The sequence below is a fragment of the Channa argus genome, chromosome 24 (assembly GCF_033026475.1).
Source record: "Channa argus isolate prfri chromosome 24, Channa argus male v1.0, whole genome shotgun sequence".
Lineage (NCBI taxonomy): Eukaryota > Metazoa > Chordata > Actinopteri > Anabantiformes > Channidae > Channa > Channa argus.
Window position 1 is genome coordinate 4,764,594 of NC_090220.1, and position 25,377 is coordinate 4,789,970.

Genomic DNA, 25,377 nt, shown 5'->3' on the forward strand with positions numbered 1-25,377 from the left:
TCCTCAGGCTCTTAAAGCATGCAAGCTTGGTTTTGAACCATGCTTGTTGTGTTTGCAGGCACATGTGAAATTTCAACATTATCAGGAATAATTTGTATATTTGAATATTGTATTTTTAGGGGGCAGCTGAAACCCCTGTTGTACGGTCATCATTGATGTGATGCTATCTTAAGTTTTCCCGAGGGTATTAGTCCTAGAATTATTAGTCCTATTGTATGTTTATTAGGTAATGATGACATTTCTAAGAAGCTTATGGCTAAGTTTAACAATACCCATTGCCACCTGTTACTCATCACATATGTTGATCTTATAAACCTGCAGTCATGTAAATTGGCATATTATTACTTTCAGTGATTCTTCTGTTAAACTGTTTTCCATTTGGTGCATAAAGACATTCGCCCTCTCTCCTCTATACTTTGTTTGAAGGAGAATGGATCAGCTGAAGGATGCTGTGTTAAAAGTCTCAGCATGCTGGCCAGTTAAAATGTTTCAATCAAAAAGATTAAAGAAGCAAAAGAACCCAGGCCAAATAGCCTTGCCAGCTCTCATGCTGCACTTTAATGCTGTGCTACAGAGGAAGAAAAGAGCTGTTCACTTTTCAGGCAGACACAAGCAGCTCAGCCTAAATGCATAATTTTTATTTACAGAAGATGAATGGTTTGCCTAATCAGTTGATGGGTTGACTGATTAATTTGCAGCCTGCAGAATCACAGCAGTGACTTTAGGATTTGAGCCTCTCTGTGTGCTAGTAATTAAGGATTTTTTTTTTTATTTCAGTCCAGTAATGATTTTTTTTAAGCTCAAATTATTTCTGTCTTTTATTTCTCAGTCTAAATTTACATAAGATATTTTGCAATTAGATGTTAAAATCAATTCTTCAGACACTACACCTTTATTTTTCCTGGTTTCCAGCCTCTTACTAGGCTAACCACAAACTGATCAAAAAAATTGTAATAATGAATATAACCTCACCTCTTGAACATATTTGAACTTCTTCTCCCATACATCTTGCATATCTGCCACTGAAACAGCAAACCTTTTTCATATTGTTAGACAACCTCAAAAAATATTTTTAAATTCTAAATGTTTTTAGGTTGACTTTTCATCCCGAATGGAATTTCGTATATGTTTTATTTAGGTAGATATTTGAAACCTTATGCTGAATTTAATGCAGTTTTATAGTCAGGTGTTGTCATCAACCTTCAGTAAGTCTCTGAAATATCTATATATCTTTACACTGCTGATTATTGCAAACAGATGGTAGTTTTTCAGCATCTGTTTTGTTTTTGGTTTTTTTAGACTGAAAATAGTCAACAGTCATCAATTTTATTTGTTTTTTATGAATGATGTTTTATTGTTTTTATGGTGTGTACCCAAAACTATATATTTATTCTAACTTTTGTTGTTTTATTTTTGTCTTTGTTGTTTCCAACGTTTTTTTTTTTAATAATTATTTTGAAAAACAAAAGATTCTGTCCTCAATTAGTGGTGCTATCATGGTTTTCATTGGGACATTAGGCTGTTCTGATACAGTTCATTGCATCATCTGTAGTGATCTTTGCTCAGTCAGTGTGGTAGGTATGGAGCCTCAGTTTAGTCCATCTTCATTCCAGTAATAGGGAAGGAATGTCTATGACTCCCAATGACTGACTGATGGGTGCCTGTTGACCTATTTTGTACCTTGTCAGTTGCACAACAGGAATGCCAGAAACACAGACTGCGTTTTCTGACTCTTCTTTCCACTTCCACCTGCGTGAAAAACTGCAAACCACATTTCCTGCAACCCAGAGGGGAAGAGCAAAAAGTGGCAACGAGTGCTTCCCATCCAAAGCTTATTAGCAATGGTGATAAAGCCAGTGCGTCATTTCAGATGCCAACGCTCTGACACTTGATCACCTGTGGCCATTAATTCATCGTGGCTCTTTACCCATGATACCCATGACCCTCCTGCTCTGAGAATTAAAGGCTCTGTGCACTTTACTCATTATGCACTCTGTCACCTCTCGGCTGGCTGCAGTTAACTGGCTCGTGCTGGCCTGTGTCCAGCGGCATGGGTCCTGGTGTGATTTGAAAGCTTATCTTCATTAGAAAGAAAGAAGCCAGCACAGTGCATTTCTGTGATCAGGGAGCTGACTTCCCATTGAATAACCGAATGGCTTTGGATTACTGAAAGTCTGTCTGTGTAATTTATTTAGATAATACATTAATGGTAACACCAGTCATTTAATATCATCCTTCTTCTCTGGCAGTTTTATTAAACGTGTCAAATCTGCAAAGCTGCGTTTGTAGTCACTGCAACTTTATATTTAAAAAAACATTTTGTCAATTATCCAGTCTGCTCCAATCCATTTATCTATGGGATGTCTTTCTTGTATCTTGTAATATAATTTAAAAACACTAATAAAAATATTAATAAAAGAGAATAACATTCTCTTTTATTGAGATCATTTTTTTCTCTTTCTCTATTGCTGGTGTTTCACAGTATTTCAAATTGCTATCAGTAAGAAGTAGTCTTATCCCTTATGTCTGGAGGGATCTGACAGTCTTTGTTTCTCCTCTCTGTTCATTTGAGATAATTGATTTAAGAAACTTATTTCTGGTACCTTAAACAGAATAACCAGATATGTTTAGCCAAAAGCTGGACATTCAACTGTCAGTTGCCTGTTTGTTGTCTGCCCCTGACCTCTTAATGTCAGTTTAAGTAGAATCTAATCCCTTATCTTTCTCATTCAGGACAGCTGTGCCTTTCTTTGGTGCTGTATCAGTAAGCAATGAATAATGAGAGCTGATAATATGTAAATTTGACCAATAAACATTCTGCTGGTTTGTTGGACTTGGAAACAACCAACCTGTTATTGTGGTTGCTGTTGTCATTGCAACATGTACTTGAACCACACTGATATAGTGTCACACTTGAAAAAACAAAACTGTTTTAGGTCTAATATTGTTTTGACACCCAGCATTTGAACAATTGTGCAAATGGCAGTGGAGTTTTTACAATCTTTCTTTCTGGGAACATATAATTTACTTTACAAGTCAAAATAAAAACTGCTTAAAAAAACTCAGCAGCTTTAAGAACATTTAAACATTTCTTATCCTGTAGTTATGTTACTAAATAAAGAATTGTCATAGGATAGTTTGGTACATGTGGTTTTATATTAAAAATATAAGGTTATTTATGCTCTACAAATGGAGAATACAGTCTTACCTAAAACCAGCTTTGTTTGGAGTCCTTGGTGTCCATTTCAAAGCTTCTCTATCTTACACTAATGTGCTGGCTTCTGCCATTTACACTAATGTCATTTCACTATACACATTAAGTAGCTGTGGTGATGTCATGGTTAAAGAGCTGGGCAATCTAAAGATGAGTGAGTTCATGTGCTCCATCTGGGTTTTATTCAGTAAGAGGAAACAGCATATGAATAACAGCAAATGAAAAAGGCTGTCCCACAGTCCTACTTTTGGCATCACTCATTCTCATGGAAATGGACTAATCTTAATCAAGACTCGTACTCCTCTCCTTCTCTAACAAAGATCGATTGTCCTTCTCATCACTGTCACCTATTATGAGAAAATGAGAAAAGTGACTTTAAGATGGGCCTGGCCTGTTAGGTGTTTTCTTTTCCTGTCCTGTCTGGATGATTTTTCCTGTAGTGCATAGGAAACCAGCATTTATTACACACTGCTGATTTGGTGTTAGTGCATAATTTAGATGTGCATGCTGTCCTCATTCTGTCAGTTATATATTCGTCCTCTGTGAAGTTCTGAGAAAAATGACTGTAGATTTTTTTTAATTGCATGGTCTTTGCGAAGTGCAGGCATGTCCAGTAGCAGAATCATCTGATTGAGATGTTCTACATAAGCTCTATTTTTCTTAATGTGAATCTAAAGGACAGCCTCTCCTCAGTGTATGCAGGTTGGAGTTCTTTCTTACGAGTGGCATTTAACTAACAGCCTAATCTCAATGACATTCAGAGCTGATGAAGCTAAGTGCCTTTCTGCCATTATTTAATTTTCTAGTTCCAGAGTTTCTTCTTGAATTGAACACTTTCATTATCATTATATTACTCTACATGTAAATATGTATGTGTGATTTATATTGATATTAAGTAGGTAGCATTATCTCTCTATATCTGTCTTTACCTCCATTTCTCAACCAAAGCTGCACACTCTTGGAATGTTAAACAGCATTGTATGCCAGAAATTGTGCCAATGTTGGCAGCTCCTGCCACTTTCTCCAATTTATTCAGTGCGCGAATAGTCTGTGCAAAGTGCCTATCAATGGCAATGTACTTAAAGAAGCTACAGGGGTATAGCCGCAGGGATTTCCATTCCAAAATAGGCCATTTGTTTGTAGAGAGATTGTGTGTGTGTGTGTGTGTGTGTGTGTGTGTGTGTGTGTGTGTGTGTGTGTGTGTGTGTGTGTGTGTGTGTGTGTGTGTGTGTGTGTGTACTGTAAGCATGTGCACATGTTGCTCAGGGTGATGTGCAGTCCATCTCCTCACACAGGCTGTCTGTTTAGCCTCTGCTCTGTGGGTTTAATGATGGTGATGTATACATATGCAAGACAGTGCTGTCTTTGTGCATTGCTTAAGCTGCTTTGTCCCTGAATGCTCCACGTGCACCGGGACCTTTGTCATCTTCTGAAACAAGTGACCCCCTTGTGTCCGCATTGCTGTTTGCTGATGATCTGAAAACCAACAATAAAATGTTTTCAGGCGACACCATGCTCACGTTGGACATCAGTAAATACTCATCATACTTGAGAGGGGTCTGGAAACGGCCTGCACTAGAGGCCCACGCTTGTGCCTTTTGAATTGCCACAGTTAAGCTCTGCTGCAGCAATGAATGACCACAAACAGTAACAGTCAGACAATGCCAGTCAGATGCTCTTTTGTCCAAAGAGATAACAAAATGTGAATAGAGTTCAGTGACTAGCAGCATTAAACTGCTGAATAATACAAGTATACAGCATGAATGTAACCTACTGTCTATTCAAATAGTGTCATTACACAGTGTTTACAAATGTATAGTCCCAGCATGATTCTATTAACCTGCCCTCTTCCATGTCAGGCCTCCTGTTTTCTACTGAGAAAACATTTACTTGTAAAACTTAAGTGATTCCTAACTCCTAACTATAAACTGGAATCACCAGTGGCACTGTATGTACAATCCAAGTAGATGTTTGATTACTATTAATTGCATATTTTACTATATAATATGCAATATATTCTGGCTTTCATTCTGTATTTGTTGTAATCTACATTTTTTTTACATTATTTTTTGGTAACAAACACAACTAAAGTCAAATTACAGATATTATTTATACTTAAAAAATGTTGACTTTAAAGATAGTATTTTTTAATAATTTCCCAGCTTGACATTAAAGAAGACTCGTTACCCTGATATTAGTCAGTCTGAAAAAACAACCCTGTATTAGTGACCAATACATGAAATTTGTAAATTGAAAAAAATAATTTTCACATTATTTCAGTTCCATTAGCTGCTTTGTGAATAAACTAAAGTAATGTCCGATTGGATTACTTTAGACATGAACACTCTCTCAGTATGTACTTTTATTTCGGACTGTGTTGCAGGTGCTCAAGCAGTCAAAAAATCTGGTATTCCAGCCCCTAGAGAACTCCCTTCTGCCATTACGCGAGACCGGGTCTCTCTAAGGGATCAGCTGAGGAGCTCATCCACTAAGAGGATGGTTTCTAGTGCCAGCACTTCCAGCCTCACCACCCTAGCAAAGCAAACACGTAGTTCGACCAAGTCCCGTGGAGATGCAGAGGGTCAGGAAAGGGGACTACTGGAGTGTCAGGTGAAAGAGCTGCTGGCTGAGGCCAAGGCAAAAGACTTAGAGATCAGCAATCTCCGGACAGAGTTGCAGCGCTGCAATCGGAAAGCCTCTATGTCTTCCTCTTCTCTACCACCCACACCTGTTTCCCACCAAGAGCCTGTTGCAGATCGAGAGCAGGGACAGGTGGCGGAGGCCCTTGTGCTGGTTGGAGAGCTGAGGGAGAAAAATGGGAAATTTCAGAGAGAGCTGGCATCCCTAAGAGAGGAGAACCAAGAGCTGAAGGAAAAGTTGCTTTGCTTGGAAGCTTCTACTTTATCTATTTCAAACCTAGGCAACCCCCCCAAGCCTTTGGTGAATGGCCTACCCTTAGACTCCAACTCCTCAGCTCCACAACAGGACAGTCTTCCTTTCTCTGCCAGCCCACTCAAAACTTCTGTTTCATCCAGCTCTGACATCACTAAAGGCTCACCATCTCCTGATTCCTCAGAGTTTGAGAAAATCCCATCATGCTCAGAATCAGTGAGCAGTAGTGTTAGTGGTGAAGCCAGGGCAGTCAGCGTTGAAAAGGGACAGGATGTATCAGTGCAGAGCCTCACAGAAAAGATACACAAGATGGAGGAGAATCACCACAGCACAGCAGAGGAGCTACAGGCTACTCTGCAGGAACTGGCAGACCAGCAGCAAGTGGTGCAGGAACTGACAGCTGAGAACGAGCGCCTGACAGATGAGAAGCGCCTCCTGCAGACTTCACTTCAACAACAGAGAGAGCGCGTAGAAGTGCTGGCCCAGAAAAACGAAGCACTGGTTGTCAGACTTCAGGAGCAAACCCAAGCTCAGGCACAGAGGGAAGAAGAGCTGGGCAGCCAAGGGCCTCGGCTGGCTGAGTTTGAACAGAGGTATGCTGAGCTGGTGGAGAGCTCACGTTTTGAACGGGAGAAGCTGGTGGACATCCAGCAGCAGCTGACAGGCAGCCTGCGGGCACTAGAGGAGGAGCACCAGGAGGCCCAAGGCCAGGTACTTTGCCTCAGAGAAGAGATGGACATGCTAAAGGCCCAGCTGGCGCAGGAACTGGAAGTTGGGGTTCAGGCCACACAAGCTGAAGAGGAGCAGAAGGCAATAGCAGATTGTCTCAGGCTGGAAAACAGTAGGCTCAAGGCACAGGTGGACATTGAGAGGCAAAAGGTGAGCGAGCTGAAGGCCATGCAGAGTGCGGGTGACAGCACTGAGTTGCAGAACTTGCTGAAAACAGCTCACACTGAGAGAGACAGGTTGGAAGTGGAACTGACGGAATTGAAGCAGGAGCTGCTTCAGGCCCAGGCTGACACTGAGCATGTGCGAGCCACAATTTCCAAGGTAGGAGTGATTCAAGATTCAAACTCAATTTTCATGTATTGCTGAAGTTTTTACAGATGGGAATGGAGTCAGAATCCCACAGAAGCACTAGTATTTATTTAACTTTGTCAAAAACATATTAACTCATTGAGCTCAATACATGTGTTGTAGTTGATTTAACAGCAATTCGGTAACAAGGTTTACTAGTATAGACATACAAAAAAAATATTTTTGTTCAGATGCTCTAATGAGCCCAAATATTACCCACTTGTCTATCAGCAACTGCAGCAGAAATTGTAATTATTAAAGCACAAAATTTCTAAGCCTTACTGTTGCTCAGTCACTACCTTTAGAATGTGAACCACTGTGAGAGGCCCACAGTTCACTTGATGATTTGATCATGACCATTATGCAGAGTTTGCAGCTGTCACTGAGTATGTAACTTCACCAACACAGCACATGAACTCATGTTCACTCAAATTGTTTGCATGTGTTTCTCACTATTCACATTGGTTTTCCCCTTAAACACCAGAAACGCCAGAGTCTGAGGGAGTGTGGGTTTGTTTGGGGTCATGTTAGTGGTTGTTGGTCTAAAGTGAGGCGTGTCACCATCACTTTAGAGATGATGTCATTGTTGGACAGTGGTACCAACAAAAGGGTGAGCCACCAGCGAGTGACCCTCTGAGTCACTGTCCTGTCCTATTCCACATGGGCGTGAGGGCGAGGCCACTCCATAACTTTACTCACAAACATCCTAATCCATTCGAGTCACTTAGTGGAGAGTGTCCTGACTTGTTCATAACCATGTCATTTTCTTATTTTAGTATATTATACTTAGAGATTGGCCACAGAGTTCAGTAATTGAAGCAACAAGTGGCACAGTCCATCTAATCTAGATGAAGCTATTCTTTCCATCCTTAGTCTTCTTGCATGACATCTAGTCACACTATAGCCTGGTGTTTATTGTCATATAGGGTTGTCTAAACGATACTGTGTGAACCTCAGCATTATTGTTTTTGTTAACTAAATATTCACATTTACCCACCTCCACCATATGGAAATACTGTACAGTACCACAACCTGTCTGGAAAATATAATAAATTATTTGAAGCAAATGTGGCTGAACTGCTTCTATCTAATCAAAACAGTGATGATCAGCTGTCACTTTAATATAAAATGCTGCCTGCATTTCTGCAACAATCTCACTAATGGGCATATGTACTCAGATGGAGGCAAAATGCCAGCAGATTCAGGAACAGGCTGACAAGAAGGAGCAGGGGCTCCACAGCCAGTTGACATCCCTGGAGGAGGCTGGAATTCAGGCGGAGAACCAGGTGAAGGAGCTGAAGGAGACCATCTTTGAACTCGAAGACCAGGTGGAGCAGCAGAGGGCTGTCAACTGCCACACTAACCAAGCCGTCCTGGACATGGAGAGTACGTTTATTTTATAGGCTTCTCTGCTATTAGGTTTCTTATTTATAAATGTAGTGGAGGTACAGCACAGGCTTTGGAAGCAGTTCTCAAAAACTCTAAATGTGTCATTACAGATCTTGTCAAAAAGCTGGAGGAGCAGAAGGCTGAAGCAGAGCGACAGCTGAAAGTCATGAGTAGACATATGAAGGTAAGAACCTTAAGCATTCAGACACATCTGCCATGCTATTATCTATATATCAAATTAATAATTAAAGCAAAATGAACATCAAGCTTAACACACTAAATCAAAATGGTTTAGTGTGCAATATATTTCAGTTGTGAATTTAAAAGGTTGCTACAAATGTTAAATGCTTTTTTCTGAAATAATAATTGGAATCCACAGTTAATTACTGAAGCCATCTTCCTTCAAAGCTAGACAAAGTTTGATATTGAGTAGAATATCACTTTACAGTCAGAAATGCAACCACAAGGGGGCACAAGCCAGTGTCTTCTTGTGCCAGTCCGGATAAGTCTGGATAAATGCAGAGGGTTGCATCAGGAAGGGTATCTGGCTTAGGTTAATAACGACCACCAGCGGTGCTATTGACCTACAGGGTGCCGGTGGAAATTGGGCTACTTTTGGTCAAAGAAGGAGAGGAGGAAGCCACGTTCGTAGGCAGAGTGAGAAGAGGAAAGACAGGAGTCTAGGACTGACAGTAGAGGCTAGAGAGTTGGTTGACATGATGCAGAGCATCCCCAGAGGTGAGAGAGTGGTGATTGGTGCAGATTTCAATGGACATGTTGGTGAAGGGAACAGAGGTGATAATAATGTGATGGGCAGGTTTTGTCTTCAGGACAGGAACGCAGAAGGACAGATGGTGGTAGACCTTGCAAAGAGGGTGGAAATGGCTGTAGTGAAAACTTTCTTCCATAAGACGCAGCAACATAGGGTGAGAGAGGTGAGACAGGCTCTGGGTGGTCAGGAGGTGCTTCCAGATGATTGGACCACTACAGCTAATGTGATCAGGGAGACACGCAAGAGGGTACTCAGTGTTTCATAGGGAACAAGGAAAGTGGACAAGGAGACTTGGTGGTGGAAAGGGGAAGGAGTGTAAACCGAGAAAGAGGTTAGTCCTGATGACATACCTGTGGAGGATGGAAGTTTCTAGCAGATGTGGCAGTAGAGTTTCTGACTAATTTGTTAATAACAAGATAGAGGAAAATCCAGAGAGGTGGAGGTCTGCTCTAGAAAACCACAGCCGGACAGAATACATGTGTGTAAATGAGAGGGACCCAGGTGGAACAGTGAGGTTACAGGGAGCAGAGGTGAAGAAGGTGCAGGACTTAGTACTTAGGGTCATTGGTTCAGAGTAATGGAGAGTGTGGAAAAGAGGTGAAGAGGCGAGTGCGGGCGTTTGGAACGGGTGGAGAAAAGTGTCAGGTGTGTTGTGCTATATAAGAGTATCAGCAAGAATAAAAGGAAAGGTGATCAAGACGGTGGTGAGACCAGAGATGTTGTTCGGCTTAGAGACAGTTGCACTGAAGAAAAGACAGGAGGCAGAGCTGGAGGTAGCTGAGCCTAAGATGTTGAAGTTCTCTTTGGGAGTGACGAGTATGGACAGGATCAGGAATGAGGACATCAGAGGGACAGGTCGTGTTAGATGTGTTGGAGATAAAGTCAGAGAGGCCAGATTGAGGTGGTTTGGACATGTTCAGAGGACAGACTGTGACTATATCGGTATAAGGATGCTGAGGTTGGAGCTGCCAGGCAGGAGGTCTAGAGGAAGACCAAAGAGGAGATTTATGGATGTAGTGAGAGAGAACATGAAGTTATTTGGTGTGAGTGAAGAGGATGTAGAGGACAGGGTTGGATGGAGGCATGTGATTCGCTGTGGAGACCCCTGAAAGGGAACAGCTGGAAAGAAAAGAGGTAGTATCACTTTACAGTCAGGAAGATATTTTCCTGCCTAGTTTTCCCGTCTTCTTCTGTGTTTTGTTTTTGTTTTTCCCAAAAGATGCCTTGGGGTCATCTTTCCACGAAGTAGTGTTCCAGTGAGAATGTGGAGAATTCAGGTTCATGCTCAGACAGGCAAACTGACCTTCTCCAAGTCAGCTTTCTGTCAACATTACTGTGAACACGTTTTTTGTTAAATTTTTTCTTAACTATATTGAGGTAATTATTACTAGCCTTTCAGGTATATGTTTTAGAATCATATATTCCCCCCCAACCCCAATCTCTCTGAAGAGGAGTGAAGAGTAGGTACAAGGGCAAAACAGTCTATTACAACAAGGCAACTAAACAGATTGTCATTTGATAGTTATTATACATCGTATACATTGTGTGTCTTTAGGATGAAAAAGAGGAGTGGCGTAGATTCCAGGCAGATCTCCAAACGGCAGTCGTGGTGGCAAATGACATCAAGGTGGAGGCTCAGCAGGAGCTGCGTACACTCCGGAGGCAGCTGCAGGAGGAGCAAGATCGCAATGCAAAACTTTCTGCAGACTTAGAGGCACTGCAGGGAGTCAGGTACCATTTCTGTCATACGCCACCTTTCAGCCCCCCTTCCACCGGCTCCCCTTGTTTAATGTCGGGCTGCAATTCTTTCCCTCTCTACATAATGTGGAAATAGTATACCTGCCAGAGTCTTGCCATATCCTCTTTCAGAGTAGTATGTATGCAGTATATATGTGTATTATATATGGATATAAAATGTCTTACTTGAGAGGTTTCTAAAATTCAAATTTAAAGTAAAAATTTCTGTCTAAGCAGGATAGCTTTTAATATAGTTCTAATCTGTGTATTTGACAAGATTGGATTTTTAGCGTTGAGCTCCCTTGGATTTGGCAGACTCTGTTGGTAAATGAGCAGCCTTCTGTGGTATTTCCCTCTGTACATTCTACTCCTTTAAGCTGCTGCCCTCTCTGTGTCCCTCTCCTACACTGACCATTGCCCTTTAGTAACACTCTAACCTCAAAATGAACTTCAGTAGAGTATACTGATAAAGTTATTATAAAGACAAAGCAGGCATAGTGGGAAAATGTAATCAGTGCATAGATGATGCTTAGAGTTGTAAAAATATCCCATGTCAATGTATCCTTTTCTTTAGGATTCCAAATAATAGATTTGAAGTGTTGTTGCACTGTGGCCGTGCATTAATGTGATTGATGTATGGATAAAGAGCGTTGCATTGGTTTATGTGTTGAGTACACTGTATATACACTCATGGCCACGTTATTAGGTCCTGGAGACAAACCAGTTTGAGATTATTTTAGTTTTGTACATCTGTGTACTAAGACACCCATAGTCTTCCGAGAAAAGATCCATTACAACATCACCCCACTACCACCAGACTAAACTGATCATACAAGGCAGAATGGATTTATTCTTTTCATGGTGACGGTTCAACGTGTTGTGCATTTAGAGTTGCTCTTCTGCATACAGTACCTCGATTGTAACAAGTAGTTATTTGAATTACTGTTGCCTTTCTATCAGCTTTAATCCGTCTGGCCATTCCTCTGTGACCTTTGGTATCAAGGAGGCTCTATTTTAGACCATTCTCTGTAAAGGTGGTTGTGTATGAAAATCCCAGTAGATCAGCAGTTTCTGAATTACTTAGACCAGCCCATCTGGCATCATCAACAATGCCATGTTCCAAGTAATTTAAGTGTCCTCCTTCCCCATTCTGATGCTTGGTCGGAACTTCAGCAAACCATCTTTACTATGTCTACATGCCTAAGTGGATAAAGTTAAATATTTTCATTGACATGATGAACAGGTGTACCTAATAAAGTGGCCAGTGGGTGTAAGTGTGTTTGAGTGTTCTAATGCCATCCTGTTTTTGACAGTGTTATATCCCTTCATTGTCATGGCAGGTCAAACACTTACACCTGTGGCAAGGTTGGCTTAGATCTGCTGTTATATCTTTTTGAATTTATTTGTGTGACTGGACCAGGACAAAAGTGTTTAAGCTGGCCAATGATCTTTAAACGTTGCTACTTGAAACATTTTAATGCATAATAGGCCACTTCACAAACCCCACAAAAGCAGATGTAATGTAAAAGAGTGATATTTGGTTTAAACCCTATTAGGTTTTTGGTTCAAATTGCACACAGGCATTGTGGATATAGTTTATTGTATAACTGGTTTAAGATCGTGGCTAAATCGGTGAACTTTTCCCAAGATTAGCTTTTACGTTGCATCCACTCCCCACCTCCAGCAGCTCCCTCTGATGACTCTGTCAAAGATGTCCCTCTGACAAGCCTCCCTAAGTAATGTCCAGGTGAGTTCCCTGCCCTGCCAGCCCTCTCTCAGCCAGCTTGCCTCTCCCTGCCCCTGTGTGCTAATGCCCATTGACCTTTCTATCTGTGTTTTGCTTCATGTTGCTGCTTCAGCCTGTCTGACTCTCTGTCTTTTTATATGCTGGCTAACTGCACCTTCAGGATTATCTTACCTTTTACGAGTGCTTTGCCTGGTTCTTTGAACCTGCTGTTCAAATAGATGTATCTGGTGCCACCTGCTGTAATTTGAATGAATAACCCTCCTACTTTTTGGTTAAATAGCAGGATGGTCTGCACGGCATGACTGGATTAAACTCATGCTATGTGTCATCTGCTTCAGATACATTTGCATAGCGACTTCATCACCAGGTGATTTAGTCATACTTGGCTATGAGTGACTTATGAGTGACCTTATTAATCCAATGAAGTATGCATGGGACACACTGAACAGTCAAGAACTACCCAGAGGTCTGCATTTGAAAGTGACAATGTTAGGAAGAAAAAAAAGTCCATAATTGTGCTGCACATGTAAATGTTTAAAATAGTTTTTGTTCACTAACTGTATATACAGTAGTTCATTGTCACTCTTTTCTTTCTTTACAGAATAAGTGGTGGAGCAACTTTTGATACCAAGACAGCCGTAGAGGGACACTAGAGAAGTGCCCTGTGACTCTGCACCACATGAAGACAGTGTTATTGTTGCACTTCCCAGCTTTCTGTGTCATTCAAAATGTAATGTGGTAAACCAGTTTCATTCTAAGCCACAGTGATCTGTCTAGATGCAGAACACAGTCTGTTTTCCATTTCTGTCTATGGAGCCTTTAAGTTATAATACTGTATTTTTGTTTCTCAGTGAATGTATTCCTTATTTTTGTAATTTGTTGGCTTGTGTTTAAGAAATGCCATATGTCTGAGAGACTCCTTTTTATACTGTGCAAAGCTGCTTTGTGCCTTTTTAGAGAGTTGAGAAGATAGAACATGTCTGGCCATTTGTAAAATGGACCATAAAAACAATAGGGTGAAAATATGAAAAATACTGGTAAATGTTTAGCCAGTGACAATGTTGAAAAATGTTGAAACTCCCAAAATTTTGCCAAACAAAATGGACAGAAAAGAAAAAAAAAACACATATGATGGTGAGAGCAAAGCAGCAGAACTGAAAGTCCCGTCGGTTGGCTTTGCACCTGTTGGATCACTGTCACTTTAAACTAATCTTACTTTAAAACGTGACATTTATAGTTGAAAACAAAATGTCACATTGTTTATCTGATTTTAAGACTTAATTTTGACCACTGGTTTATTATCAAAATAAAATACAATGCAGTGTCCTCTTTAGCCTTTAGATGGCTCTGTGTAACACACAGCTTCCACGAACGGGTGCCTTCTTTGTGGTCATAAGGGCATCATCTGCTCTCTTTCTGTTTCTCATTCAGTTTACACAGAAATGTATTTTATTATTTCTTACTGCCAGAAACATTTTGCAAGTTGATTTTGAGCTAAGCCATGCTGTCAGTTCCAGAGCACTGCCAGAATCTGATTTTAGGTTTATGGTCCTTTTTAACTCAAAGACCAAGAAGACTGTGTCACACTCACAGGTTCCTGAAGAGATTTATTTCTTTTTCAAATAATTTAACACTGTATATCCCTTAAGCAAGTTTATATAGAATTAGCCAGATTTACTTTGACTGAACCTCACAGGTTTATCGAGGCTCTGAAACTTTTTTCTTGTTGATCAATTGTGATTCACTATTAGATATATAGAGAGATTTCTTTCATATCCTTTTAATTCTACCAGATATTCTAAATCTGTGATGGCACTCATTTTAAAAGATATATCATTCATGTGGTTGATTTATTTTATGATTGAGCCAAACTTACTGAAAATGTTATGTTGCTATGGTTGCAGGATCTCAGGTTCTAAGTCCAACTTTTATCACAGATTTTCAATTTGTGCATTTTTATTGAAAGCCATATTGTCCTACCAGATAAGGTACTGGTGCTCAAAATGTCAACATTTGGATACACTGAAAAAATGCCATCTAGAATAAAGTGAGATGGTACAGTAATTGGGATTTTCCACATGTTGTAAAAGCATTTAAGAAACAATACAGTGAATGTGCTGTTATTTATTCTTAGAGGAAAGACTCTGGTTTTATGCCTGTTGAAGAATACATGTAAATATACTGTAAGTCTGTTTAAATGTTGTTGTTCTGTTGTAGGTCAATGAATAAATGAAATTCCACAAGGACAAATGCAGATGTGTATCTCTCTCACACTACACTCTTTAAAGGAGAGTTAAGTGCAGTGTTCAAGGCACTAGTTCCTTTCTTCTTACTCATACCTCATCCATCACTGATAAACACACTTTAAATCTCTGACTTCATACCCTAAGTCCAGTGTTCACCTGGGCCAATGGGCACAAACTGCCCTGATGATTGGATCGCTCAGATTTTGTTTTCTAAAATGAGACTTGTCTATGTGCAGCTGGTCATCACATATTGACTGTTCTTCAGTTCAAACTGTGATTAGATGAGCTTGTCAGTTTACTTAGCAAACAAACTCTTTAAGCATTTACTCTAATCAGCAGGTAATGTCACAATAAAGCACCAAACTGAAGGTTTTGAAAAGCTCATCAGATACTCCACTCCCCATTTTTTTGTATATGGCTCTACATAGCAACTCTGTTCATTTTGTCTGTTAGGTCCCAAGGTGACGAGGTGAGAGTGTCCGACGCCGATAACAACCATCACTGGTGTGGCATCTCTGGGATCCCGACAACAGCCACCAACACCAGCAGCGATGCCGCCTCAGAGCCTGGAGCTACTGTCAAATCCCTCATTAAATCCTTTGATACTGTTGGACAGAGTGAGCTCCAAGCACCTCAACACATGCACGTACATGTTCCCACACCGCCATAGTGAGAATTTCACTACAACAGTGTAACAATAGAGCAGAACAGCTGATGAGATCTCCAGTCTGGATATCGGTTGTTTCTTTCTAGTAAAGTCCTGTGTGGCTTCAAATAGCCTCAGGCTGGTTGGAGGGCTTTTGAGTCAGTTAATAACTAGAAATACATTCACCTAATGTTGGATCAAGAGGAATTTTATGTACCTCTCACAGACTAAAAATAAACATATGGCAAAATAGTTGTACTGGTTTGTTTAATCTATGCAAAGATAAAGCCGGTCTAATGTAACTACAATCTTTAGCATTAAGTCTCAAGTAACCCCTCCCCCCCCAAAAAAACTATGGGCAGTCCATTACTGTTCATAGTAAATTACAAGTGGTTAAATATTTAAGACGTATTTGAAGTTTCTCTCACTTTCTACTGGAGCATCTACACACACACACTAATGATTTTAATCCTACAGTACATGTGCTTAATTTTCTTTATTTAGTCTTTATAGCAAATTGTAGGCTATTGTGAAGACATGTTATTTTCCTCCGACCTTTAATTGTGTCCACTAATTTCCACTGGAAAAGCTGATTTAATTATATTTTGTACTAGAGGAACAGTGCCCTTTTCCTGTAATCTATGCAAAGATAAAGCCTGCCAAAGGTGTCCACCCTCTTTAGCATTAAGTCTCAGAAAGGATGTGTTAAATATTTACTAGAAAATGATACTCAAGTCTTTGTTGATAAATTAATCAATGTTTCCTGTTTATTATTTGGCCTTTCAGGTGGACCAGGCAACACAGTTCAAATGCATTCCTCAGCAAGAAGCCTGCTAAGTGGGATCCCTGTACGTATGGCACCTGCTGCTGCTGTCTCCCCCATCCAGGTATACGCCAGTTGTTAGGCATCTGTCCTTTATAAATTAAACATACTTGATGTAAGTAAGTGGATTATATGTAATGATACCTTTTTTTGGTATTTTAGAGGCACTCATACATAAAGCCACTGTCAAAGACACTGGAAAAAAGAATCAGTCATGGAGAATTCTCTCATCCTCATGGTATGTAAAAACACAGATGGTTTCCGGTTTATATTCATAATTCATTTATCAGTTGTACAGAAACAAATAACAAAATGTTGTGTGCTGCTTTTAGCTCTACAAAGAACTACTACAATTCATTGCCTTTAGAAATGAGTGAGGCTGATATATTGAATGTAAAATGAAAGTTAAATGAGTAGGAACTGCAATATGCCAACATGTGATTAGTGGTGTTATTGCAGGTAGTTTTATGAGTTTGTTCTTACAAGACAAACACTTGAATTGTCAACAGGTGTTATAGCTCCTTCCTTGAGGAGTTGAGTGAGACATATTTAGTAACTTGAGCATTGAAGCACTATTCAGCAATGATGTTGAATAAAGTCTCAGTAAAGAGCACATTGTCAATCCCTGCCCTTCTGAAACCAATTTCAGAATTCACTATTTTATTACTTTTCAGCTTTTCAGGCAAGACAGTGACCCTCATTTCTAAGACTAGGCTGAAAACTAATGGTGGCTCTGTATCCTAAGCCAGAAGAAATAAGATGTAATTTAAGTAACAAAATCAAAATTATTCTCAAATTGAACGTGTACATTTTCTATGTTCTTATGTGAAGCCTGGGTAAGTGTGATTTGTCACATGTGCTTTAAAAAGTAATTATCATCCCTCCCCCCCCCCCCCCCATTTTGTGCATCCTTCAATCCCCCAGATAACTTGCCGTGCTGCAGGGAAGACATGAAACCCAACAGCCTTATGAGGAAAAGCCCTTCCCTGGAGTCTGTAATCAAAACTCCTGCTTCCCTTGGCAGCCACACTTCATCCTTCAGCTACAACAGACGCAACAGCAAGCTCAGGTGGGAACCACCCATACAATTTTGTGTGACAATTCACTGAGAGGTAAACGCACTGTGCAGATTTCTTGGCACTTGTGAAATCAACTCACCGGCTTCTCTTACTTTAAAAGTAGCAAAATGTTTGTTGTAAGACTTTTAGGATAAATGTTACATTTGCTTTGGAAGAACATCAAAATTCAGAATAGTTAATAGATTGAGACATAGTTTTACACCGTGGAATAACGGCTAAAAATAAATGTTGCAATTCTTTTTGTGAAATAAAACTCTTGACATAACTAATAAAAGGTGTTGGCTGTGGTGATGTTAATCAACAACATGCCCTAAAGTGCCAACTTTTGTTTTAAATGTCCCACCTGACAGACTCTGGAGAGAGTTGCACAACATTTATTTCCAGTAGCACTGGTGTGACACAGATGTTTTTAACAAAGTACATGGAGTGTTCACTTATCAGAAAGGGAAGCTAGACAGATGTTGAACAAATACACTTTTATCTTTTGACTTCTGGCATTACGTGTCATTTTCCCGTACAGACCCCTCCTCTCTGTGTATACTCAAACGATAGATTGAAGCACTCCGCTTAGTCAGACCCATGCTTACATTCACATTCGAGGTCAGTGGGGAGGTTTAGATTTATGCATTGTCACAGAGAGATAGTGACATAGTGAAGCATTCAAATATCTGGCTCAATACTCAATAAAACAACCAGCTCCTCCTGGAATTCCCCATGTTACGATTACAAAAATGTATTCAACCAATTCCATGTATCATTTGACTTTTTAAAAAATGTAGTTACAATGTGTAAAAACATCACATTTTTTCAAGAAAAGCTATCGCAAAATCTTTTTAGGCTGGAAAAATCACAAAAATGTCCCTAAAATTCTAGAGGGACTTAATCAACTGTAATCCAAGTGATCTCAAAGGTCACAAACCTGTCTGTCAGCTGCTTTTTACTGCTCTTTCCCATTTGTTTTTGTAGTATTTCTTTTGGCACAAACAGAAATAAATTGCTGATGGTCACATACACAGAGCTCCAGATCTTTTCAAAGTGCGGTTGCACTTTGGCATATAGTGGTACATTATTAAATGCTGGACTGTATTGCAGACATTCTCTCAGACCACAGTAGTTGTGTTTGCTGTATTTTAGTGTTCTGATCTACCTGTTGTAACACTGCTGATACATGCACACACTCCCCCCACCTTTGAAATATTGCCTGAAATTTCTCCTTCTTATGCCCTGAAACAGGGAAATAATGAATTTAACAGCAGAGCTGTGCTGACGTGTGAAATGCTTATCATGTTTACTAGTCACCGTATCTTATGGTCTTCCCATGGCCTTAGCTACGCCACAAGCCCCAGGGAGAGGACCCCACCGAATATGACTGCATTTAGACCTTTATTAAGTCTGTTTGTAATTTTTAAAACTCTGAATCACTATTCTATATTTCTCTTCCCTGTGTCTTGTAATAGTATTATCAGCATACTTAGTAAACATCCAGGCTCAAAAGAGGCCAAAAATCATCCCACACAGACTGGACTCTGATAGTTGGCTTTAGCCCAAAGTAATCTTGAGCTACAGTCCCAGAGCACTAAGATAAGCAAACTGAAATTCAAAGAAGCCTTAAAAAAGGTCAACTTCCCCCTGGTGATGGAGACCCAGAATTCTGACACTTTCCCTTTCATAAAGGCAAGATTTGGGAATTAAATGTAGGAAAGTGGACTTTTTAAAGACTGTATTTTCGTTTTCTTCTTTGTGGTACATACTTTGCAGGTAACTTTACTGGTAGCATTTTGCTTTTGGTTATTATGTCTCTTTACTAAATAAAATCCTAAGCTGTGATGATAATATTAATGCTGTGTGTATGTTATTTGTAGATAACTGTGAATTACAAAATAGTTGACCATTAAAAAGTTTACTTATCTGGTTCTCCTAATGTTTTTATGGTCCTATGCTTTACGTTTAAGCTGGTTTCCATCTTGAGTTTAAGCTACAGTGTGTACCCTGGTTGAAAATATAGTTTTTAAACTAAAAAGCAGCTGAGAAATGTTTGCTTATAAAGATATCACGTATCGTATTCCAGTTGACAACTGTCCCTTTCTATCTGTCTCCTTGTGTGATTGCGGCTCATGTTCCCCTGGTGACAGTGTGGAAAGAAAGGACCCCTTGGCTGCACTAGCCCGGGAGTATGGAGGATCTAAAAGAAACGCTCTACTGAAGTGGTGCCAGAAGAAAACAGAAGGCTATCCGGTAGGATCACAGGCCAGAGATCTCGCTCAAATGGAAGGCGAGGTCCATTCACTTTCACATCGTTTTCCTCTACATCTTTGTGTGATATATTTTAGTCTGATGTTCTTCAGGTTTTCATTATAAGTCAGAGGATGGCTCCGCCTGCCCCTCTTTTATTGCATGGATACAGTATTGGTCTTTCTGTACCCTCAGGTTCTGTAGGTATTTCATTTAATTCTTTATTTTCATCCGTCACTGAGGTGTTAGACTATAGTGGCAGACTACTGCGTTTGCACATCATTTCCCCACCTGTCAACTCAGTAGGGATATGAGGTCAGTTTGGCACAGAGGTAATGGAAACAATGAAGCAAAGACACATTGGATTTATACATGCAGGCATTTAAATAGTACCTCTGTTTTTTATGCATGTCCATTTGTTTATGCATTGTTATTGTGGTGTGTTTCCACCTTTGTTTTTTGTTTCCATGGAGCCAAGTGCTGACAATCGCCTGGTTTAGCTGCTCCCTTAATACCCAGTTTAAGAAGCCCATAAAGCCCAGTGGAATTAGACATTTGCCTATGTAATCATCATGTTTGTGTGCCAGCGTGCCAACTAGCTAATGCTAAAACTCTTATTAGCAGTCAGACTGGTCATACCCTGCTGACTCTGGTTTAGAAAAAAGGATTCGTTTCAGCCCTCTCAGAATGTACAATATCAGTTAATACTTAGAAACAATGACAAGTGATCATTTGTGTTTAAGTCATTTAATAGTATGTACAGTAGCTGCGGCTGCTGTAGACATAGCTACTAAAAATAGGCTTTACAAATAGCTTTCCCTCTGATAAATGGTTTAAGTAATTGGATGAGTTGTCCAATCAATAGTTCCTACGTCTTATGTGCAGTGTTGCTCGGTGAACTTTGAGTCACCTTCAATTCATCTGAGGTTAGGTGTCATACAGCATGTGTTGATAAAAAATATGCAGCAGATCCTCTGTGATGGAAACATATAACAAGATGAGATAAAACCAATGCTGACCAACAGATCATTTGCCTGATAAAATGTTGAACCTGTGTAAAGACTGCACTGGCTAAGGTTTAGACTGTTTTACATAGATCTGTGGGCACCAGGAGCTTGATGAAAAGCACTAGGTTAGAATGGCACATGACTTGTTCAGTCACTTGTCAAAATCAGTCAGTTGTCAAAATCTTTTAAGACAAAGACCTCTAATGGAAACAAATTAATCTTGGGACAACTATTAACAGTGAAAGCTAATTAGGTAAGAAATGGCTAAATTGGTCAGCCACTCCAATGTCTTCAGATAGTTTTAGAACATAGGATATGTAACATTGCTATCGTCATCAATCTGTCAAAGCAACAGCTTTTTGTCCCCCAGTCACTGTGACATTGATGTACTTGGCTTCATTCGGAAATACCCAGTGCCTTATTTGTATGTAAAATCATACTATGCTACATACCCAGGAACAAATAGCTGGTAATTTAATGTAGAGAGAGGACAAAATATCAAATTGGCCTTTAAAATGTAGTGGAATAGAAACATGAATATAAAATTATAGTATAAGTAGCTCAACAATAGTACAGTTTATTGTGCAAGGTACTATAACCACTGCCTAAATTTAAATATCCTTTGCAATAGCAACCCTAATGGAATTACAAATCTCAGTTCATTTCGGGACAGTGAGACTCAAAATGAGGCAAAATGAAGCCCTTAACAGAGCCATGTTCTCATTGGTTTAGATTAAATGGAACCTATGATCCTCTCTCACAAAGGGCTTAGTAACACAGTTTGATTATTTGCAAGTAGTCGGAATGCAGTAAGAAGATTTGGCTGCTAGATGTGTTTCAGTCTGTGGAATAATCAGTCCCTTCCTGCAGTTACTCTCATTGTTTTGAGCTGTGATCCTTGATATTTGTGCGTTTTCCCTTTGTGCACCATGTGCCTGACCTCTAAATCTATTCATTCACCTAAAAATGTCTGTTCAAACAACAAACAAAGGGCATTAGAAAAAACAATTTGTCCATTAACAAACCAGGGAGCTTCTTAACATTGTGTAATACATAAAATATACAGTACAAATTATGACCAAGCACTTAAGAGAAGTAGATAAGTTCACTTTTCACAATGAGACATTTGAGATGTACTTTGAGCTCATATGTAGCACATATGTTGTTCAGTTTGTTTCTCAGCAGGGATTAATGAGATGCTGTTATTTGTGCCTTGAGATTTCTCCTTCTTTGGCTGAATTCCAGTACTTTCCACAAGGATTTCTGTTTTCAACTATGCATTCACATACGGTATACTGTGTGTGTGTGTGTGAGTAAGAGACATACAATGATCATGCATCACTTACAGTAAGTTGAGTTCCCAACGCCAGAACACATGTGACCACAGGGCTGTCCTGAGTTTCGTGACAACCCGAAGGAAAAGGGGACTGTCAGAGGACACTTCATATGTCTGGCAAAAGGTCAGCCTGTTAAATTGTTATGTGGCCTCCATCCTTATGGAAGCCACTAATTACGGGCCGAATACCCAGAGAGACTCACTGGTCTGTCACAGAGTTTGTAGCTCCAGGACAGGAAGGCACAAGGACTATGACACTCGCCTGAAATACAACCACATCCATGTTGTTCCCTGTACGTTCCTTCCCTCTGTCAAGCTCATGTTCTGCTCTGATAAAGGTTAGTGAGGATGAGTTTTATGAATACATACATATATCCTTGGTGGTCCCTCTCTTTCCTGCCACAGACTAATGGTCAAGAGCTAATAACTCAACCCTAATGGGCTCTTAAGTTTACAGTCATCCAGTTGTAATTTAGGTTTAGTCTCTTTACTCTACATAATTAATAGTCAGCTGTGACCATCGCTGTTAACTTCTGTCCTGTCTCTTGTTTCCAAAAGGTGGAGTCCGGAAACAAGCTCTTATATCATGCTCATCTGCTAGCGCAGTGCCAGAAAATCCGCAGAACAAATCCAATGGGCGGGTCAGGCCCCGTGCCAGTTGTTATTACATTCCTATTGTTGGCGGACCTCTTGCTCAAACAGGAGACTAATTAAAGCGAAACAGAAAACGCATGCTATTGTAAGCATGCAGGAGATTATTTGATGTTTACATTAAACACAGTAGGTGCAAGTGCACAGCGAATGAGTATTTATGGCTGGACTCAAAGCCAGATGTCACACTTTGCTCTGTTTACCGTGATAAATAATGGAAGGAGAGAGAGATAAGTGCAGGTGGTTACTGCAAGGAGAGGGTGAAATTAGATGAATGATGTGCTCACAGAATGAGGCTGAAGTTTCATCTGACCTTAAATCGAGCTGCAGGTGTGTGTGTGTGTGTGTGGGTGTGCGTCGATGTCTTGTGTCTTGTGTTTACCACCAGCTGCCTCCATATTCCCGTTAAGCACAGGTCCTTGGAGCAATACCTGACCTGTGTCAAACTCTCTGTGCAGGATGAGATGCGAGCCCAGACAGGCTCCATCACACCTCAAATGTCAGATTGTGGGAAGCAGAGATCGATCAGTGAAGACCTTAAACCATCTCACTCTTCCCTCTGGGAAGGACTGAAAGGAGCCTCTCACAGGAAATTAGTATTCACATGGGATCCTGTGAGTTCAGTGCTGGAACTGGACACAGACTTGAAGCACAAAACCACTTTTATACAACTATTGTTTCTGGTTTTCAAGATAGTTGTATGATCTGACCCGAAAGGACGTGTTTCTGCAGACGGCCACACTGTTTTGTTGTGTTGAGTCTTTGTGCAACTACTTCCTTTTCTCCATCTCAGTCTCTAAACTTTGTGAATGGACGTGGTCATTGCAACAAGAAAATCTATAAGGAATGGTGATACAAAACAAACTGGACCATTTTAATATTTAATTTTTTTATTTAGTTTTTTTCATGCTAGCAATTAATTCACTGCTAAATTTCTACTTGTGGTTCCACTTGTGGCCATGCTCAGTAAGCAATGGCTTTCATGAATGTCCATTCTGCTAGAAAACACTCAAGCCTCCTGCTGTATATTTATCAGTCTCTTTGATGTCTTAATTTAGGATAGCTCCGGACACTTTTTAAACTTTTTTTTTTTTTTCAATTAACCATAGAGGCCAAACAAAAATAAATGCACTGTTTGTTCAAGATGGGAACAATGAGCAAAGGCTCTGAACATTAGACTCAGCTGGGCCTGACAGAGCACAGCTTATCCGGCCCTGTCTGGGAAACTTACACAGACATGTACACACCGACACACACGGACATACACACTCAGTGGCTTTAAAGAAACAGGAATGGACCTAGGTGAGCATGGAATGGAGGTCAGACATCGAGGAGGAGTTTAAAGAGTATCTTTTACTACAAGTTCTAATATCAGATTTACAGTAACAGAGTAGGATCATCAGTGTAAAATAACCCAAAAGATAATAGGAGTGGATTCACAATGACCGGGATATTTTAATACACGTGCTGTATTTCTTTCTTTATTCATCATCATTTCTAAATGTTGATAAAAAGGTAAAATATGATAGAAAACTGATATTGAAAGCCTTAAAAAAAAACCTTTAAGCCTATCTGGGCTGATGTGCAGCTCCTCACATCTAGGAAGCAATTGTGCTAAGTGGTCATTAAATTCACTTGGCTTGTCTGAGTTGTTCAGCTAAAAATTCTCAGCGCTAACAATGGGAGGAAATGCTGTCCTGCTCTATTAAAGGAACGCTGTGAAATTTTTAGAAATAGGCTTATTTATGATCTTTCTTCGAATCTGAGACAGTTGATATTCAGTACAATAAAAGGATGTGTTGGGGTAGTTTAGCACGTCTCTCTTATGTAATCACGGTCTTCATTTTCATAGCAGGCTGTCACCACAGTAAACATTTTACTGAGGCAAAGGCAGAACTGTTATAAAGCATCTGCACAGTTAATCTATGGGTGTTTGTGCCCACTTTGACGTGTCACCCTCCCCTCTCTGTATCCTGTCTTGTGTGCAGAATGGTTCCATTAAATCATATGTAGAGACAGGGTGGATCTATGGAGAGCAGCACTTCCCAGCTCTACAAAGCTCTGTGACCTTTGCTGTTGCCCTGTCTTCATCTCCATGGTCACACTTTCCTGGGATTTCAGCACGTCATTGCTCATGACAATTCATAGCCTTGTCCATTAGGGCTTTGTCCCCCTCTTTTCCCTCTCCTCTGTTGTTTTTCTGTCCCTCCATTTCTAACTTTGTTGTCTCAGTTTTGTTTTCATTTCCTCTCTCTTCCTCTGTTCTTGTTTACACTCTTTCATTTCTATTTCTATTTCTTTCTCACATCATTCTCAGCTATTTGTCCTCTTGTTGGCCTACTCATTGAGAGGGGAAATGGATAAATTCAGGCACAAGAAATATCCTGGGACAAACTCATCAGTCAGGCGACTTTCTCAAGCTTGATGCCTTTTACACCTTTTCAACTAAAGTATTTCTTAACAAACTGTGTGTTTGTCTGTCCTGGTACTTGCAACACACTGAGGAAATTTTGGCCGGTCCTCACAACC

At 40.1% G+C, this 25,377-nt stretch overlaps 1 protein-coding gene and 1 long non-coding RNA gene across 11 annotated transcripts in view; both read left to right on the forward strand.

Annotated features, from left to right (window-relative positions):
• The window catches only part of specc1 (sperm antigen with calponin homology and coiled-coil domains 1), a 66,718-nt gene that overhangs the window by 28,799 nt on the left and 12,542 nt on the right, over nucleotides 1-25,377 (forward strand). For all 10 annotated transcript variants that reach the window (XM_067494813.1, XM_067494814.1, XM_067494809.1 and 7 more), the window contains 9 exons: nucleotides 5,598-7,156; nucleotides 8,362-8,569; nucleotides 8,683-8,756; nucleotides 10,900-11,075; nucleotides 15,528-15,691; nucleotides 16,507-16,607; nucleotides 16,706-16,781; nucleotides 17,468-17,612; nucleotides 19,755-19,857. In XM_067494813.1, coding sequence (XP_067350914.1) covers nucleotides 5,598-7,156; nucleotides 8,362-8,569; nucleotides 8,683-8,756; nucleotides 10,900-11,075; nucleotides 15,528-15,691; nucleotides 16,507-16,607; nucleotides 16,706-16,781; nucleotides 17,468-17,612; nucleotides 19,755-19,857 — 2,606 coding nt within the window. The remainder of the gene's footprint in view (nucleotides 1-5,597; nucleotides 7,157-8,361; nucleotides 8,570-8,682; nucleotides 8,757-10,899; nucleotides 11,076-15,527; nucleotides 15,692-16,506; nucleotides 16,608-16,705; nucleotides 16,782-17,467; nucleotides 17,613-19,754; nucleotides 19,858-25,377) is intronic.
• On the forward strand, nucleotides 11,082-15,078 carry LOC137109238 (uncharacterized). Its single transcript, XR_010912286.1, has 2 exons — nucleotides 11,082-12,828; nucleotides 13,430-15,078. It is a non-coding gene; the product is annotated as an uncharacterized lncRNA (long non-coding RNA).